Source organism: Aptenodytes forsteri, unplaced genomic scaffold, assembly GCF_000699145.1.
Source record: "Aptenodytes forsteri isolate BGI_AS27 unplaced genomic scaffold, ASM69914v1 Scaffold605, whole genome shotgun sequence".
Taxonomy (NCBI): Eukaryota; Metazoa; Chordata; class Aves; order Sphenisciformes; family Spheniscidae; genus Aptenodytes; species Aptenodytes forsteri.
The window spans coordinates 232,537-251,356 of NW_008794427.1; the positions used below are offsets into that span (position 1 = coordinate 232,537).

General features: G+C 44.1%; 1 protein-coding gene across 1 annotated transcript in view; it reads right to left on the bottom strand.

Annotated features, from left to right (window-relative positions):
- Positions 1-15,569, bottom strand: part of ALDH1A3 (aldehyde dehydrogenase 1 family member A3) — a 33,761-nt gene extending 18,192 nt beyond the window's left edge. The window contains exons 1-5 of the mRNA XM_009289468.1: positions 15,468-15,569; positions 9,295-9,435; positions 6,864-6,993; positions 5,115-5,176; positions 2,247-2,375 (exon numbers count right to left, since the gene is read on the bottom strand). Coding sequence (XP_009287743.1) covers positions 2,247-2,375; positions 5,115-5,176; positions 6,864-6,993; positions 9,295-9,369 — 396 coding nt within the window. The 5' untranslated portion in view covers positions 9,370-9,435; positions 15,468-15,569. The remainder of the gene's footprint in view (positions 1-2,246; positions 2,376-5,114; positions 5,177-6,863; positions 6,994-9,294; positions 9,436-15,467) is intronic.
- Positions 15,570-18,820: the final 3,251 nt, after the last annotated feature.

The following is an 18,820-nucleotide window of genomic DNA, read 5'->3' on the forward strand; positions in this document are numbered from 1 at the left end:
ATGTTTTCCAGACTTTCCAGTAACATGGCTGCATGCTACCAGCTGGAGTAGACGTGGGTGAAAGTAACAGCCATGCTTAGGAAATGCCAAGTTTCAGTAAGAATTCTTGGAGGAGTCCCAGCTTCGAGTCAAAAGAGAGTGAGTCTTTTGGCCAAACTTGGCCCCCAGCTACTGCTGTGCAGCTGGAGCCAAGGGGTAACTGAATAAAAGTTTGTTTTGAACAAAGGTTGAAATTTGTGGTTCTTCAGGGGCCAGAGGGATTAAGAAGTCAGTAAAACCTCACTAGATGATGGGGCTAATAAAACAGGAATACAGGAGAAGATGGTAACAGACTCATGCCAGTTTCTACCACATTTACAACCTAGATTAGCCAACTAGTAATTCTGCCAAAAGAGACAAATGGCAAAACTTTAGGTGAAATTCTAGTGCGAGGAGAAATGCGGGACTTACTGGTCTGTTTTTACTTCCTGAAACAAGAGTTTCAAGGATTATGCTCTTCTAGGCTAGCCCTCCCCTACTACTGATTGCACAAGGTTGTTTTCCCTGCATTTTGTAACAATGGAATTGCAGGATATTAAGCGTTTGCTTCATTTCTTGTGGCTTTTTAATATAAAATCTCAATAAATGCAGTTGCTCCTTCGTAATATAGAAAAATATGAAGTAATTGCTCATGTACTACCTTGCAAAAAATGATCTTCATAAGGTTTTTTTTTTCCTTTTTTTTTTTTTTTTCATAAATCGGAAGGGCAGTCTGATTTCTGGGAATGTGACAATGATAAAAGTTAGTTTAACAGAGTTTGCATCTTGGCTAGTGAGTTTTCAAAAAAATACTGTATGTCAAACTGTGCAAGTACTGGTGTTTGGAGTCAGCAGCAAAGCCACAAGGAAGCAAAAAATTGGTTCAGGTCACCCTGAGCCAAAAAGTTTTTTCTGTTTTTCAGCAAAAATGAAAGCCAAAATATTTTGGTTGGCCCAAAATGATTTCATTGAACCTAACACATAGCTTTGCTTGTGTGTTAACATTTTCTGCATCCTTTTAAAGATGGAAAAAAAAAAAAGTTTAACTTACTTGTCTGAAAAACCACAAAGAATTTAGCTAATTTTGGGTGGAGAAAGGAGCATCTTCAAATAAAGTTATTCTGCTCTAATTACACTTCTGCCTTGAAGGTCAACTGTGAGAAACAGGCAGCTTAGAATTTCAGCTAAAAAAATTAATTTCATCAGAATTCAATGGCTTTTGGGGGGGGAATGCTATGCCTGTGTTTGGGGAGCTGTATGTCAGAGTGAAAAAAGCAGTGGTGTGGCAGGGCTAACTAGAAGTCATGAAAACTGCACCCTATGCTCGCTCGTCTTGTGTAATCTTATTAAGTCAATTAACTGCAGGAGATACTTAACTGGTAGTATTTTTGCACTGCCCTTCCTGACGGAGGAGCCCTAAGTGTCAATTATTAAGGTATCCTTCTATTTTCTCTCAGGCTAAGCCAAGAACAGACAAAATCACCATTATCATTAGACTGAGCCTAACAAACAGACTTTTCCAGCCAAGAGGCAAAAGCATATCTACAACCCTTTTAGTTTTCCTCACTATTAGTCAAACACGTAGATATAGGAAGCTGACGTACTGACAGTCCTGGAAGGTACTGTGCACCTCCCGCCACCTCTGTATGATTAATAGATCTGAGGGCACCTGAGATCCTACCTGACAAGCCCTAAACCAACATTTTGAAATCCCAACCTATGATCTTCCCTTTATGTCAGTATCGAGTTGGCTTTAAAGGCCAGACATAGCTAAATTGTTCTACTAACTGCAGAAATTATGAAGAATTGTTTCCTATGGCACTCTGTCTTTGTTGAATTATCCCACTTAAAAATGGTACAAACTCAACGCTGCTGTCTAATCACCCTCTTTTTTGTCCCATTGTCTAATAAAACTGAGCTGTAGTCTTTCCCTCATTTGGGAGAGGGGAAGACAAGGCAGAAGAATAAAAGCACCATTTTTTCTCTCTGCAGCTTCCTGAGAAAGAAGAAAAACCTACAGGTTTTGTGATCTTTGCTACATCCCAGATAGCCACGGCCAGTCATGAAGGCCTTTGTAAGAAAAGTCTGAAGACAGAGGTTGTTCTCACTTTCCTCTGTGAGGCTTTAACGTCTTTAAAACCTAAAAAACTACACAGCCAATTCAAAATACAGTCTTGCTTATGACCTTAAAAGAACAGTACCTAGATGGGATGTTCAGATTTCCTTACCTCCTTGATCAGTGAGCCAATGTACAGTGACGTGAGAGGAGTTTGTTCAGCTGGCTTAATAACCAAAGTGTTTCCACAGCACAGCGCTGGTGCCATCTTCCAAATGAGCATTAACAACGGGAAGTTCCACTGCAAGAACACAAGGCTGGTCAGATCAGCCAGCACAGTCACCTACTCACTTCCACGCAGCATTTTCCCCACCTTCACACAGCTCAGGAAAAAGCAACTGGGAGGACAGCCACAGAGAGAAGTGGCTGCTTACAATACTGCGTTTGCTTGGACTACGGAGCATAACTTCCTTGATTTCCCCATGAGATCCCAAATATTGCTGGCAGTCCTCAAGCTAATCCTGTAAGTTGGACAAACCTCTGCATGATGCGACCTCATTCTTTACAGGAGTTTGATCACACTTTGTATAGGATTTTGGCTGTTCACAGAGATTGTGTTGGAGGCAGTGTCCTGATGCATCACTTTTATACAGCATCCTTATGTGGGGGAATGACAAGGTGCAACTGCTCATTGAAAAAACCTAATTTTTCTGTGTTAGGTATTGGCTGAGTAGTTAGGAGTTATACAATATCATTTAATTCCAGGTTTATAACTAGGAAACTGCAGTGGGTTGTTCAGTCACGGAAATCCAGGGGAGGTCTTATACTACCTTCAAATTGTAAATTGCTCCTTTCCAATTAGTTTTCTTATCTGGAATTAGGAACCAGTCCACATCAGTTTCCTCTGTGCTAATCTCTTTCATGGTCATGTGTATTTGTAGATCTTGGAGCCTAAGCAAGAAGTGGAAAATCTAGCTCACACTGAATCTCAGAAAGGTCATTTGGCAGCAGAAAGGATTTCTTCATTAAAAATAATTAATGCTGCTTTAGGGATGATGGAAGCAGGCCAACAGTAAGGGGACTTCTTGGCAAGACTAGGCCAAGGGCCTTCAGCTATCAACAAAGAAGCCAAATATGTTAGGAATCCACAAATTCACACTTACAAATAAATTAGCAGTGTAGTTTTAAGAGATGAGTTCTGTTCTCACGGAGCAGCTCTGAGACAAAGCAGAATTTAGCCTAATGTGCTATTCTTCAACTTGCCTCTCCTTCTTTCCCAGACCTGTTTCGTTTCAGTGATCTTCTCCAATGGCCACATCCCATGAGTTGCCCATTTGTCTTTTTTTCCTAAGCCTTCTTGAAGGCCTGACTTTGCAGCTTGAGCCATCCACACCTACACTACTTTCCTACACTTTCAGAGCATGACATAACTCCATTAGGAGCTTTCCATTGCAGAATGGATGGTGAAAGTAACAGTAAAGAACTCCAGGGCTGCCTCATGACATCACCTTGGGATAAAGCTCAGTCATATGCTGCACTTTGTAAGAACTTCACTTGCTAAGAACATTGGTTTAAATATAGTCAAGCCACAGGAAAAAGGAAGGATTGTTAATTGGTCTAGGAAGACATATGCAGAATAGTGACAGAATCTCTTTAAATCAAATAGGAATATACAAACTCACAGACTGTTGGTGTTAGAGATCAAACTGGAAAAAAATGAAGGGGATTCGTTCTAAGTAAACTGAAGACAGATGTGGTTTTGTTGACCCCAATCATCCTTTTCACAAACACAGTGTTGAACTTGGGTCAAATTTTGTTCTGTACTTTCTATTGTATTTATTGCTGATGTAGGGTCAACCTGAACTATTAGAAGTCCCACTATGTCCCCTTATAGCGGCCCTCCAAAGCATCCTACATGTAGGCTTTTAAAGGGATAGTTTCCAAAAGCATTGCTGAGTGCCAAAGGTGGCTAAAGTGTGACCAGGAGATACCTTTCAATTGGTAATCAACATAAGGAACCTGATGTTTTGATCTTAAGTCACAAATTCTACTTGCTCACAAGCAGGCACATTGCTTGTTCAGCCAGAAAAGCTGTGCAGAAGTCATCAAGCCAAACGTTTGATAACTAGTACCAACCATCTCCCACTTTGCCTCACCCTGACATTGCTAAATAGACCATACCACCTTATCACAGGGGACATAAGCTCAGTCCTGCTGAAGGAAAAAGCAAAATTTCCCCAGATATCTTTGGGAACTTGTCCAGACCTGGTATTCCCAGGGTCCAGCAAATCCAGTACCCCACATGCATTTCCTTCAGTCTCTCCTATAACCTTATCCCAAAGGTCAAAATCTTCCATGGACTCTTATTGATCCAAGTATCCAAACAGAGAATGTTGGCACATCACCATTTGCCTCATGGCCTGTAGGATACCACGTTCAAAGCCTTTTACAACCAGACAGGAACAAACTATGTCTCCCATGTAGCTGTAAAGTATTCCTGGCCGTCTGTTTAAACAGAGCAAGCAACACACACTAAAACTGGAGGTATTCCAAGAACTAGCCACACTGCCCCCTCAGCAGAGAATGAGACCTCAAGGAAAAGAAAACTCTATTCAGTGAGATTTAATCATAGAAAGCTAAAAGAACAGCCAGTGGTTATTAATAATGGATGTGATTTAAAACTCAAAACTATGCATCAGCACTAGGCAGCAAAAGGCTAGCACACGTAACAACAAGATGGTTGTCCCAGCAGTGCAAGAGTCAGAGAGCTCTGACTGGTCTCTGGTGACTGCTGTCAGCCTTAGAGAGGAACAGAGCATCTGATTAGGAGACCCACCCTTCCATTGCAGAGGACTTTGCGTTGCCAAGAGCAATTGGCATGGGGGTAAAACAAGAAACTACATCAGGCAACTGAGATGGGAGTTCCCTACAGAACAGCTGGACTTAACTAGGAAGCAAATGGCTGCAGTATGAGACGGGGAGTGCACATGTACTTCTTCCAGTTCTAAGGGAGATGCAGGGCACCATCACTGCTACTTACTGGAGTTATAGCTCCACAGACACCCATTGGTTCATGCCTGGTGAAACAGACAAAATTTTCATCTGCAAGACAAAAGAATAAAGGAAGACAAAGCCGTCAAAATCCTTGCTTCTAGAGAAAGAGTGTAAGACGACTGCACACTAACAGGTTGGGGACAGAACTAAAACCATGTTAGACAAAGAACCCTATATCTGTTCATCTTAACTCATGCCTCTGGGACACCCCAGGCAGATGAAGCTCTGTTTGAGAATAGATCTTGTATTAGCTCAAAAGCCAAACACTGCTCCTGTTCACAGTGGAGCCTTTTAAAACCAGGGGTTCAATTCCTTCTGCAATCTCCCTGTGTTGAGGCTAAGCTGGAGGATAACTCCCTACCACACTAAAGAGCAAGCACAAATTTCATTCAGATTGTGTCTCACTGAAAGAAGCAAAGCACTTGTTTCCCTGAGGGGGAGAGTTTTTAAACCCATTTTGTACAGGAATCATATTCAGTGTAACAGGAATTGCACTTCTGGTAAGAAGTCACAAAAAGATGAAATTCTGGGAGTAAAGTAATACCATTCATCTTAAAATACTGCTATTACTCTTTCAAAGAGAAAGCAGGAAGGACATTTTCCTTACAAATTCATTCTTGCTGAAAACCTAGTTTCATTGGGAAGATCTGACAGAAAACATAAACATTTCTAACTACAGTTTTTGGAAGTGATCTCAAATCAGGACCAAGGAGCAGTGTCCAGGCAAGCAAAGCTTCACGTTACTCTGAATGAGGGTGACAAATCTCAATCTACATGACTGACATCGCTCCCTTTGCTGCCTGCACAGACTGAACTAGTTCAGCCCTTCAGAGCCCTTCCTCTGGTGACTCATTTTTGTCTGCAGTGCCTGTCCTTCATACAGCCTCAGTGATCACCCACATTCAGGGACAAAACAGGCTGATTTTGAAAATACACCATATTACTTATCGTGCCACATGGACATCCATTGTCTTAACTTGTTGTCCCCAAAACCGTGTTTGAACTTATATAGCTGAGCCAAAGTATTCTCTCTGTCCCTGCCACAACAGCGCAGTGTGACTGCTCTGGCTCCACAGCCTAGGAAACATTTTGAAAAACCTCTTTCGAGTGTCAGAAAACTTGACAGGGTCCCTCCAAGAGCTCAGTGCTTTGGCTTCTGAGACGAGTCAACATCTCAGACCCTGTCTTTAATAAAAGTTAAAAAAAAGCACTACATGATCTCTCTAAACAGTGAACCAGCGCTGTCAGGGATGCAGGAACATCAGTGAGGTGGGAGGCACTGGTGGATTCCACATCAACCCTCTGTCACGTCCCTGTGAAATCTAGGACAGCACAAGCTCTGCTGCCTTCATACAATTCTCCCTAGAAACCTCTGTCCTTCCACCCTCTGGCATCTTAATTCTTTTCAGTGATACCTAATGAATAAACTCCCCTATAATATGTGGGGTTTTTTTCTTTAAGAATTAGTCTGAATTTAAAACCAAAAAAGGTTTCTCTGTTAAAAAAGCAACAAAAGAGCCCATCCATTATCTATGGAACAACTATTCACATTGTTCTCCCATTAATTTAAATCTTGAAACATATCTACTTAAAATGCATCCTGAGACAGAAAGGAAATGCAAGGCTATTTTTGCAGGTTTTCAGAAGCCAGCCTTTCCATGCTTTCCCCCCCCCCCCCGCAGGCCTCCCTCCCTGATGCCATCCCAGCTCTGAAACTGGGTCTGAAGGAACTTACCCACTGGGATGGTTCTGCCCTGAATTTTGTCAGCCCATCCAGCGTAATATCGGAGTGTTTTTATACAACCTTCCAGGTCAATGAAATAGGCCTGCAGAAAAGGTTTTCCTGTGTCCATTGTTTCCAGAGTCTAAAAAATCAAATTGCATCCAGTCAGACAAGTCAATGTTTTTTTTTCTTAAAACAAGCTTTTAGAGAAACTCCTTCTCAATTTTACTTTCCCTTGTGCTGCAGACATGGACTTTCCTTCCCTCACCTTATATTTAAGGAACGAGCTCATTAATACAAGTAAGATAGAAGGGAGACTAGACCCAATAACCCTGATGCATACACAAGTTACTTTGTTCAGTGATTGCAATTAAAGTGCATCTTCCAGAAGCCCCCAGAAGGTGGCTGTGGGTGGGATACAGGGCTGTGGTCTGGGGCACTGGTCAGAAATGATGTGAGTGTCATGACTTCACTGCAACTGACCCTCCGACGCAGATGTTCTGGATTCCAGATGGTGTCACTGAAACCAGTCAGACCCACTTTCCTTTTATTTGGAAATCTATTTTTTCTGCTTCATAACCCTAAAACCAACCTCTGAGAAGTCTCTTTTGTCCACAGGATGACAAAAAACACATTTTTTACAGAGTTCTGGTAAAGTAACCTTTGGGCTCAGATCTGTGCTGAGACTAAGGCAAGGGAGAAGTTGCTTCACTAAAGCTGCACTGATGCTGAGCAGCTCTAAATGAAGTCCAGTCTCGGCCTGTGTCCGTCTCACTGTTCTGGACATTCGCTCAGTGAATGCTTTGTTCTCTACTCAGGTCATTAAATGGGATATTGGTGCAAATGGCCAGCACGTCCATAAAGGAAGTACTATCCCTTGGTAGATTGAAACATCTTTGTTTACATATGAAGTCATACCCTGTCATCTTCCACAGACATTAGGGTCCAAACAGCGCTCAAACAGACATTCCCCTTGGAATGACTAGGATTGTTATCCACTCTGAATGTCTGCTAAAACGACTGATTTTTATAAGTCATTACTTAGCATGCAGCCAAGGCAGCTACGGCTGGTTTTCTGCAGTGAAAATAACAATGCCAAACAAGCCCTCCCAGATCAGAAGGACAGCAGAAAGCTTGAAATGAGTATCCTGGTTATGGAAAAAGGAGGGTCTTCTGAAGTCACATCAAAAACTGAGCAGAAAATGAACAGGGTGTATTCACACACATTTTTTTTTTCCCCTTTTATATGCTGGCCAGAATTGCCTTCGGACCTGGATTTTTTGGTTTTGTCCTGCTGAAACTGGAAGCTGTCATGTGGTTAAGAGACACTGTGTTGGGGAAAGAGACCCAGCTCAAAATAGTCATGCAAGTACAGGCTCCTAAGACATCCCGTGTATGTTAAGTCCTACTGACCTCACTGAGGCATCAGCTCAGGAACCTACACATCTAACAGCACTGAATGTCATAAATGCTACTCCCCTGAAGATAAGCAGAACCAAAGTGCAGCATTGAACTGGTGAGTGCGCAGGTCCAAGATCTTAGGTATGGACTGACAGCAGTTCTAAGCTGAGAGATGCTAGGATCTGTGGGCGCAATTTGGAAAGACATCCAAGGCCTATAGAGTCTAAAGGCTTCTACTAACTGCAGTGTATTTTAGCTTGGGTCCTACTCCCCTTGTTCTGCACCAGAAGGACTCCCTCAGGACCGGATGGGGAATCATTAGCAATAGTTCTTCAGTGCAGAAGTCCAAGTTAACACAGCTTCATGGCTATAAAGAGATTTTCCTGAGCCAGTGCATTCAGTAGGGAAAGAAACAGTTCCCACTTACACACATTTTAAGCTTTGGATGACATCCAGCAAGAGAAAGACTCTCATTCCAGCCCCCCATTTTAGGGGAAGCAATGTGCAAAGAAGTCAAACTGGTCTGCATTTTTGTAATAAAGAAGGACCATGTCAGCTGTGGTGGTTTGGGGTTTTTTTTGTTTGTTTTTTGTTGTTGTTTGTTTTGGGTTTGTTTGTTGGTTGTTTTGGGTTTTTTGTTTTGTTTTGTGGGTTGTTTGGTTTTTTGGGTTTTGTTTTTTGGTTTTTTTAAGATAAGAGCTGGGAGACAGCTATGAGCATTGATGACTTAAACTAAGAAAGAATGTTTATTGCTTTGAAAATTTAAGTATTAATATCTGTAATCACTTCAATAACTAGCTAAAGTTTTGGAGAAGCAGCCAACTATATAGAAGAACTAACAGCCTTCTTCCAAGACCCCCAAAATCATCCTGCAGAAAGAGGAAGATAAGCCATGACTCCTGCATGGACTCTTCTGCCCTTCATAAAGGGAGAGAAAAGAAAAATATTAGGTAGATATGGATGCAGCAAAATCAGAGGGATGGAGCTGAGTTATCAGCCAACAGTTGCTGGTTTATCACTGCTCACCAATCACAGTACTTACTGCCAGGATGACTCTGTCTCGCTCGAGAAGATCAGCCAGCTTGTGCAGGAGTCGTCCTCTGCTTAGGGCATCCATCTGTCTCCACGGAGCCCCCCTTTGGAATGCTGCCTTCGCTGCTTCCACTGCATTATCCACATCAGGCTAGGGCAGCCACATACACAAGAAAACCTTAGGTTACAAGGAAGGAGCTGGACAATGGCACAGAAACCCCATCAGGCTGCTTCCTAGATGATGCTGTGGTGGCTAAAACCAAGTTGTCTGACAAAACCACTTCCATTTTACTCCTGGGTTTGGACTCAAGCCTGCAGTAAGTTTTGCATTTGGCCTGGGCTGCTGAACAACCTTGGGGTCAGAGTACCAATAGGGTCTTTCAAGGGTAATTTTATGCAACCAGTTTGTTTATACAATAATCCAGAATCATGTTCCTGCTGATACAGGATGTAAGTGACACTGGGGGAGGATGGGGAAACAAGATCCCAATTCTGTTCCCATTACAGCTTCCCTAAGCGTGACAGACCATTGGCATCCATGAATCATCCTCCTCTGAACAAGTGTGGGAAGGAAAGTCCCCAAGAGAGAGAACATGGTTTTATCCAGGGGAACAATCACAGCTCAGATCCCACCATTCAGTCCCACTGGAACCCATGCCAGTAACAGTTAACACACTAAAAAGGCTCCCTTAGATCCTAGATCACAATTCCAGAACATTTCTACCAGATGGGAAGGGTTTTGTTGACAAAGGCATTTCACCTACACAGAATTAGTGCCACTCCCCCTTTGTCTCCCAACTGCTTTACCACACTCTGGACCAAATCTAACTCTGTTTACCAAAGTTACTACTCAGGTGGGCAGCAAATTCCCTCTCTTCCCACACCGCCACCTCCAGAGAAGCTTCATGCATTTGCTCTGGCCACAGCATGTTAGTTGACTCCTCCCTTCTCCCCACATACATTGATTAAAAAAAGTGAAGCCAAGGGCAACCTCCCGACCCAATAAAGTCAATGGGAACACTGCCATCAACATCCACAAAGCCAAGACTGTACCCCAAGCATACATAAAGCATACTTTGCCCTGGCTTTGGACAGAATCCTGCTCTACGTAATGTCTGGCACAGCCCATGCCTCACTTTAGCTGATGGAGAACTTGCACCTCACCACGATATGTGGCTCAAGGGGGTGGGAAAGGAGGAAGGGTTTCAGGCCTTGATTGTTCCTCATAGCACTTCACCAGTTGCTCTCATTTATGTCTTATCTCAAGTCTTGTCTGGATACAATTACAAAGTAAGTCTCTGCCCTGATCCAACAAGGTCTGGCCATTCTCCCCTCATGGGGAAATGTGTGGTGCTCAACCAAGAAAAATATTATGGGGAGACATGTTGCCTTCCTACAGCAAAAGTTCATGGAGAAAACGGCAAGTCATCACCCACTGAAATAGCGCCTTACACTAAATTTGGCTCCTTTTCTTTATAAGAAGATTACACAGCTTTAAAACAGTCTGACCTATACTGCCAGGAAAAGAACCCTTTTGGAAGGGCACTGATGGGGACACCATTGGAGGAAACTTGTGCTGTTACAGGCAGTTAAGAATGGCTCTGATCAAGCAAGGGTGCTGGCGAGGCAGAGGTAGCAAGCATCTACTGTGCACAGGCAGGCAAGTCCTGCTTGGGGCCCATCACCCACAGGCAGAACGGGCCTTCAGAATGGTTTGCTTCAGTTGAATTGATCTGGATTCAAACTGGCACATCACAAAAGCCAGAAGGCACCACCAGCTGCTGCATGCTTATGTACTCCCCATCCCGCCTGCTGGAATGAAGACGCAAGCTGAAAGAAGGCAATATTTTGTGACAAAGCAGACAAAGACAGACAAGAAGTGTATCAGGTTTAAACAAGTCTTCCCTTAGCAGGAATTAATTAGCTTCTGTGACCAGGCTGGGAGCACTGACGCACAGAGCATTGGGTCTGTAGTGGCACAGGCCACAACGCAGCATATCCTTGGTACTGAGAGATTTCCCACCACCCTCGCACTCACAGGAACAGGGATGAGATGGCTGTGCAGGCAGAGGACTTCAGTGCATGCCCAGATCTTCCCCATCCTCTAAACATGGTAGCACCTCAGCCCTGCTGCAGCTCCTGCAAATACTAGTTGTCTTCATTCCTTGCCTCTTTTCTCAGACATGCTGGGTACACGTAGCAGCTTGGAGACTGCAGTCACTATCACACAAGCAAAAAGGCTTTCCCAAAACACCCTCAGGGGTAGCACCACCAAGTGAGATCTTGTGAGCCTGCACAGCCTCAATAGGCCTGAGACCAGCAAAAACAAGGAAATTCTTCAGGAAGGCTGAAATGCCATTCTTAATCCATCCTGTTATGACTAGGCATTAGGGGAGTCTGAATGGCATGTTCATTGCAGGCATGTTGCAATAGGTAGGCACAATGCGTGACAAAGAGACTCGTAACTGTCAAGGTGCCAGGGACACACTGTGGTATACAAAACCACAAGGAGGAGGTCTGTGCATCCTGGTGCTCAGTTCTGATCTATACAGATTTACCAAGTATTACATAAAGAGCTCCGCTAAGAGAATATTAAGATTGCAAAGTCAAGCACTGCAGCGTTGGGAAATGCCTGCAAACCCTCATACCCACCCTGAATGTTTGCATTATGATACAACCCCCAGTTACACAACCGCATACCATTTTCCCCTGAACAAACTCACACCGTTCTTTGTTCTAAGCTACCTCCTCTACCTCAAGTCCTGCTCATAGCTGCTCCATTTCTATCCTGCCCCTTTTTCTTCTCTCCTGCCTCCGCAGCAGGCTGCAGAGCACAGTGGAGACCATCACCCCACTGGTTCTGAGTAGGGAAAAAATCTGAAAAAAAGCCTTGCTCTGCTTCAGGCTCAGTGTGCGCAACACTGCTTTGATTTGGCCAGTAAGGAGACATGCCAGGGATGGAGCACACCCAGTGGAGACTGTCTGTCTTAACCTCATTTACTAACTTCTTTGAAAAGCCTCCACCGTGCACTTCTCTGGAAAGGTAGGTGCATGCCACAGTTTCTCAATCAGAAGAGGTTCAGAACTGACCTGCTCCCCTGCAAACCCTCTCCAAACAGTCTACACATTGCATTGCTCTAACTTTTGAACCAAAGTTTTAACCAGCTACAAACAGCATCTTAACAGTCCAAAGTATCCAAAACCATTATTGAGGGCATTGCAAGTCTGCTGTAGGGAATAATATTCCTGCAGCCTTTTACCTCAGCCTGCCACTGCAATCTGAGGGAGGTGGGATGACTGTGAACAAAACCCTCTTACAACCCTTCAAAGATCCACATGGGACAGTGAACTGCTTAGAAATGATCATGACTGATGCTCCACAGCATTGAGTCTGCTTGACAGTCACAGCTGCGGACCTGCTGCCCATGCTCTGTGGCAGCCAGCTGAGCTGGACACTCCTCTGAGGAAGGAGCACCTTTCCCCTGGCCCTTGATGGATGTTAGCAAGCTGCTAGAAGAAAAAAAAAGCCTGTCTTCAAATGTTATTGACAGCACCAGAGAAATGACAATGGCGCAAGTATTTTTGCCTTCACATGGTAACACCAAGACAGGGTGGAAGTTCTGGGGCTACACTATTCACTGGGGGCAGGAGTCTAATGAAGAAAGTTATTCCTTCTCCGTTATCAACCTGGCAAACGCTTGGACACTAAGCCGTTATTTGGGAGGCAAAAAGCCTCCAAGCATCTAGTGGAAGCATTTGCCATTTTATTTTCAGTGCTCCTTTTTCCAGACAAGACTTCCCTTTATCCCCCAACTATCCCATCAAGGGCAATTCTGTCTTAAATTCTGTAATTAAAGAACAAACAAAACCTTTGCTCCTAGCCTCATAAAGCATTGGCCAAGTTTCAGCACCAGACTAAATTGTCATCACTGAGATATTGGCTGCCAAATTCCCACTGCTCACGTGCATGCTAGGCAAAACATGCTCTACATGGCCAGAGAGGGGCAGGTTTCTGTTCAGGGCCAGGGAAGTGGAGTCCTGCTCCCAGCCTGCTGTGAAGGCAGAGCCAACCCTAGCACAGCACATCTGAAGCCAGAGCCAGTACTAAGAGCTGCCACCCCTGCAGTGGTACTGACCAGCACAACCAAGTATGGTGGCACGTGGGGACAAGATGCTGGAAAGCACCACCAAACACAACTCTCCACTTTCTGTAGTAAGTCCAACAGACTGGAGTGACAGACCTAGGAGGGGGTGTTCAAGCAAGGCAAAGGAAGTCTCAGGGGACTCAGTTTCCCCAGAGGACAGTGGGACACAGTCAAGTGTCACCAGTAACCAAACAGCTAGTTTGGGATGCTTCTCACCCCTGACTCTGCCTTCTAACTAATCCAGATCCAGGTCTAATCCCGCTCAGCCTCTCACAAAAACCTACTTAGAGCAAAAAATGAAAATTAAAAAAATCTGTGATGTAAAGGGGTGGAATAAGAGGCTTTTGGCACCCAAGGTGCAGCTAACTTACATTCTTGCCTGCAATTATTCAATGCACCGAGGAATCAGGCACCAATGCACCGAGGAATCAGGCACCAATGCTGAGTATCCACGGGTAGAGGGCTCCACTGACTGGCCCCAAGAAAAGGTTTACAGTGACTCTCCTGCAAGCTAGAAGCTGAAAGCTATCCTTGAATTCAGGCAGTGACAAGTCTCAAGGAGGCAAGCTGCAAAACTGGCCTTTTAGATCTGCATAACATTTTTCTTTAACCAAGTCATTAAGAAGCAGGCTTGAAATACTCATGTAATGCTCTGTAACTGCTTGAGGAGACACTTAGCTCAGGGAACAATAGCAACGTCATGGTTTCTGCCTAGCAAAATACAGTTGCATCAGAGTTAGCTTCGTCAACTCTGTTTACATGCCACTGCAATTAAACACAGTTGTGTCCTACCCAGTTAGTATAAAGAAATTACACATAATGTTTGGTTCTGCCTCAATCTGTAATTGCCCCATGGATGCACAGATACCCCATGGCCACAGGTCTCAGAGGCTGCTTTAGTGCCATCCAAAAAGAACAGCTACCTTACACACTGTTTGCATGCAGGCTGGAGACTTGTATTGCCAAGCAAGTTTGCTCCCATCTGCAGAAAGGTCAGGCTCTATACTCTATACAGTATAATACCAGAAAACACATTGCCCCAGCTCAACTAGTATCACTCCTACTAGGAAAGGATCCCCAAGGCAGCTACCTGGCTGGAAATCAGGCACTGGGCCTCACAAGTGCTGGACAAGCTTAAATACCAAGAAAGAGATACCACAGTACAAGCAGAAACGCCCACACTGCCCATCACTTACTGCCACCAGCAATGAGCAGCCAAAGTCCTGGTACAGCAGAGAAGCTGTGAATCAGCTTCCCATGACATACTGCAAAAAGCCAGCTCTTGGGCTAGCTCTTTCCCATAGATCAGGCCAGTTGACCCATACGTGATGAGCTGTTTTGGACAAAAAGTGTCACATCCGATTGTTCCTCACCTCAGACTGTTATCAAACCCAAGTAGTTATATCCCAGGCTACTCTACAGCACACCAGGGCCAGGGACTACTAAAGTTCTTGAGATACTGGTTTGGTTTTAACTGAGAGTTGCCACATTTGTGCAGGAGGCCAGAAGCCATGACACCAGTTGGAAAAGCAGCACCACATCTCTAGCAGAAATTGGGTAGCGTTTGTGTGACTGAGCTTAAATTCCCCCAAGCATTCAGGTTATTTGTTGACTGTGTTTAAAAAGGGCAAGTTTCAGTTCAGTGTCTCCAACAGGCTGCCATGCAGCTTGTGTATAAACCACTCCCAACACAAGGCCCAGGTTCTGTCAGGGATGTGCATACACCATCCATACACTATTTCCTCAGACCGGCTGCTTCCTTCTAGTCTATAACACAAGAACGATGCTGAATCTCATTCCTCTGACAGTGTTTGGCAGGCAGTTCCTACCAGGGAAAGTGACTCTGCCAAGTTGGACAGGATTGATCCCACCCACCCCGTGTAATTCTTGAGCAGCACATCTAGTGTCCCAGACCTCCAGCTCACAGTCTGGCCAGATGTACGTTGTCGTTAAAAGCCAGCTTTTCCTCTGTGTGCTTCCCTACAAAAGGAAGTCCCTTGGAAACTGTGTTTTGCACTGCCTTTCCAACAACACTTACCTTGTCTCCTTCCTCAATGTCACAGATTTTCTCCAGTGTTGAAGGGTTGTAGGTGGGGAACTTCTTTCCACTTGTAGACTCATGCCATTCATTGTTAATAAATATCTGAAGAGAAAGCAAGGGGAGTGGGATGGGGAGGAGAAAAAAAAAAAGAAAAAACAAAACTAAAAACTGATGCAGACAATGCAAAAAACCACAAGTACTCCTCAAAGGTCCTGAGGCTCTTCGATTTCCATTGATGGCAGAGTCAAGCATGTTCAGTCCCTCTCCCAGGGAGACTGTTTGCGATAGAGACAGCATTTATCCAAACTAGAACCTGAGCCAGAGAACAGATGAAAAAGCCTTCGTGCACCCAGTTAGTTTTGAGCAAAAGGAAGACAGAGGATGGGGCCCACACAGTATAACACCATAACTTTGCAATGAGAAACAGACAGTTTTTGAAATACATCTCCATGGGAACAGCAAGCAGACACCAAGAGAAACTCGTATGGTTCAGGCAAAAGGAGCCCCTTGTTACATGCTACAAATGAAATGTCACCGTACAATATTACTTGGTTGTTTGTATCCTGCCCTGGGCTACTTCCACTACTTGCCCCCCCCAGCAGCATCTGGAGGAGGGTAAGTACTGGCTCAGTTCTACCCCACCATGCCTTGTCACAGGCTAGATCAAGCCTCCCACGTCACTTGGAGTCGTCTGTGACAAGATTTAAGTGTTTCAAAATATTGCATTTCCAGAGCAAGAACAAACAGTCCCAGTGTTGCGTAACTGAAAATGCATTAAATACTAGAATGTTGTTACTCACTGTAAACAGAACATGAATACCTATATACAATTAATTGATTCAACATGCATCTTATCCACACTGTGATCTAACTTGGCAGTGTTATATTTTATAAATATACTTTAAGTAAGATTAGATGAAGTAATCTTTCTTAGTAGCCTGTTAGTGGCTGTAAGCTAGTACTTTTACTTGGAAGTCATCCACATTTGCAATCTTGTTTATGAGTCTCTACACACCACCAGGAGATTAATGTTGCATCTCTTACATTCGGAATTCCCACTGCTTTGGGTCATAGTTTTCTTTCCTTGGGCAGCTTTTTTCCTGAAAGGAGTTTCTCCTGACTATTTCTGCAAAAAGCATCTGAGATGTAACTGGCGTAGAAGCTGCACTTTTGGACCCACCTGCTTCAGACTGGCAGAGAAAAAGAAAACTTTGGCAAAAAAGTTGTCAAGTGAAGTCACAAGAAAAGATACGATGTTAGAAATATTAACTAGCTTGACATTAATGCTCCCAAACAACCTCTGTTATTCAAGTGCTGCATTTTAACATTTACACATTTTAACTACAGCTTTCCTTTGTTTCACTAATGAAGAAACTCATATTATAAATGTGGGAGATACAAGAACTGTAAAATTACAGCATCTGGTACATGCTCTCAAACTAAGGATTGGGGAAGGATACCATTTTTCCTCCACATTCAACATTAATTCTATGTGAAAGGGTTGGGATGGGAAAGCGATGTTCCTATAAGAACTAGTAAAACACGAGAGTGACAGAATCAGGCTGTTTTAAATGTAACATATATGCTGGCATCATTCTGGGAATCACACCACATAGCTCAAGTCTTTGGTGCCAGGACATAAAATCAAACAGAACAGTGTATCAGCCGTTCATGCTTCATGCCTAAGATTTGGGACACAGGATTGTGGACAGATCACTTCCATCACACATCCATGACAAGCATTAAGCTGCTCTATAAGTGAGATCTTTGTTGAAAATTTTTATTCTCCCCCAGCCCTGTAACTGGTAGAACCAAAAATAAAAATCTTCACTAAGCAAAGGAAAGTGTGCCGTCAGCTGTAAACATCTGGTGAAACTCAGAGCTTGTAGAAAACCCCTTGCAGTTTTATGAAAACTGACTGCGGATCATTTTCTCAGATGCACCGGGAGGATCAGATCAAATGTCAAATTCACACTTTTATTTAACATTGGTTTCCACTTTTAAGAGACTACCTTGATACCTTTAGTGCACAGAGTCTCTGGCAAAACTCTGGAGAATAAAAAACGTGTGTTTTAAAACATACATGGATGCAGGATCAGATCCCAAAGGAGTATTTAAAAGTGTTCACAACAATAAAAGTAACAAAAACCAGAACATTTGGATGTTTAAGAAGAACTCTAATGGCAGTGTCCATTTTGGACGCAGGAAAGAGCTGTTTGTGCAGCATTACGCCATTCTGCAATCAGCAGCTGCAGATCCAATTTGCTGCTAAATGACAAGTTTATCTTACAAAAAAAAGTAGATAAATTTGGGATGTTAAAAATTAATCTAGTCCAGTGATTACCACTAATTGCTAATCTGTTTCAGTACTTCAGATGCATAATTCAAATCAACACCTCACTGGATAAGCTATCACTGTTTACTCCTTCTCACTGCAAGAGAATGAACTTCAAGTTCTGCTTTTTTTTTAATACTTAATACAGAAATGTAACTAATTAATATGCTCATTCAGCCCCTCCAGCTCTTTTAGTCCAGCCATATAGTTCAAATTATGGCAGTCAAGGCTGCCTAGCAGCGTAACCAGCCGGGATATTTTCCCCACTGCGCAAAACAGCAGGTCAGGCTGTTGTGGAACAAAAAGTGACTCGGCTATCGCAGAGCTATGGCTGGGTTTGGGAGGAGGGATTTCTGCAGCAGTGCTCAGCTTCACACCAACGCCAGCCTCACCTCTGAGGGACAGAGTTATCAATCTCAGGAGCCTTTGGTTAAATCTGAGAGGTCAGGAGCGACCATTTAAAGAGAAGATCGACAGAGAGCGGAGAGATACGGCTTTGTGTGCGCTTGCTGCCTGACTCCTTGTCCCGCAGGGAGGCCATGGAAGAGCTCTGTTGGGACGGCAAGCCACCAACAAGACATCCGTGAACACCACTCCTCTTCAGGAGCTGCGGCGTGGCCCCAGTCCCATCAGAGCCTTTTCACAAGGCCCAGTCCTGCAGGACACTGGCCCTCCTCCATGCTCCCTGCATTCACCAGGACCCAAAACCACCCCCTGGCACTGAACTCCCTCCCAGCAGGGCCCCATCCCACCAGGTCAAGGACAGCTGAACACAACCCAGGCAAGCAGCTTCCTCACTGGTAAACCACTTCTCACTTCTGCCCAGGCTCACCCCATCCAAATCTGATTTCACTGAGCACTAATGTGATATTAAAAGCATTTACTGGGCAGATTTGTGAGTGCTGCACTGGGCACTTGGGAAGATGGCCACCAGGATGACTGGGAGGGCACAGGCCAGCATGGCACCACAGCCTCACACGGCAGGCCTGCCACTGATCGGCACCAGGGCCCCCCA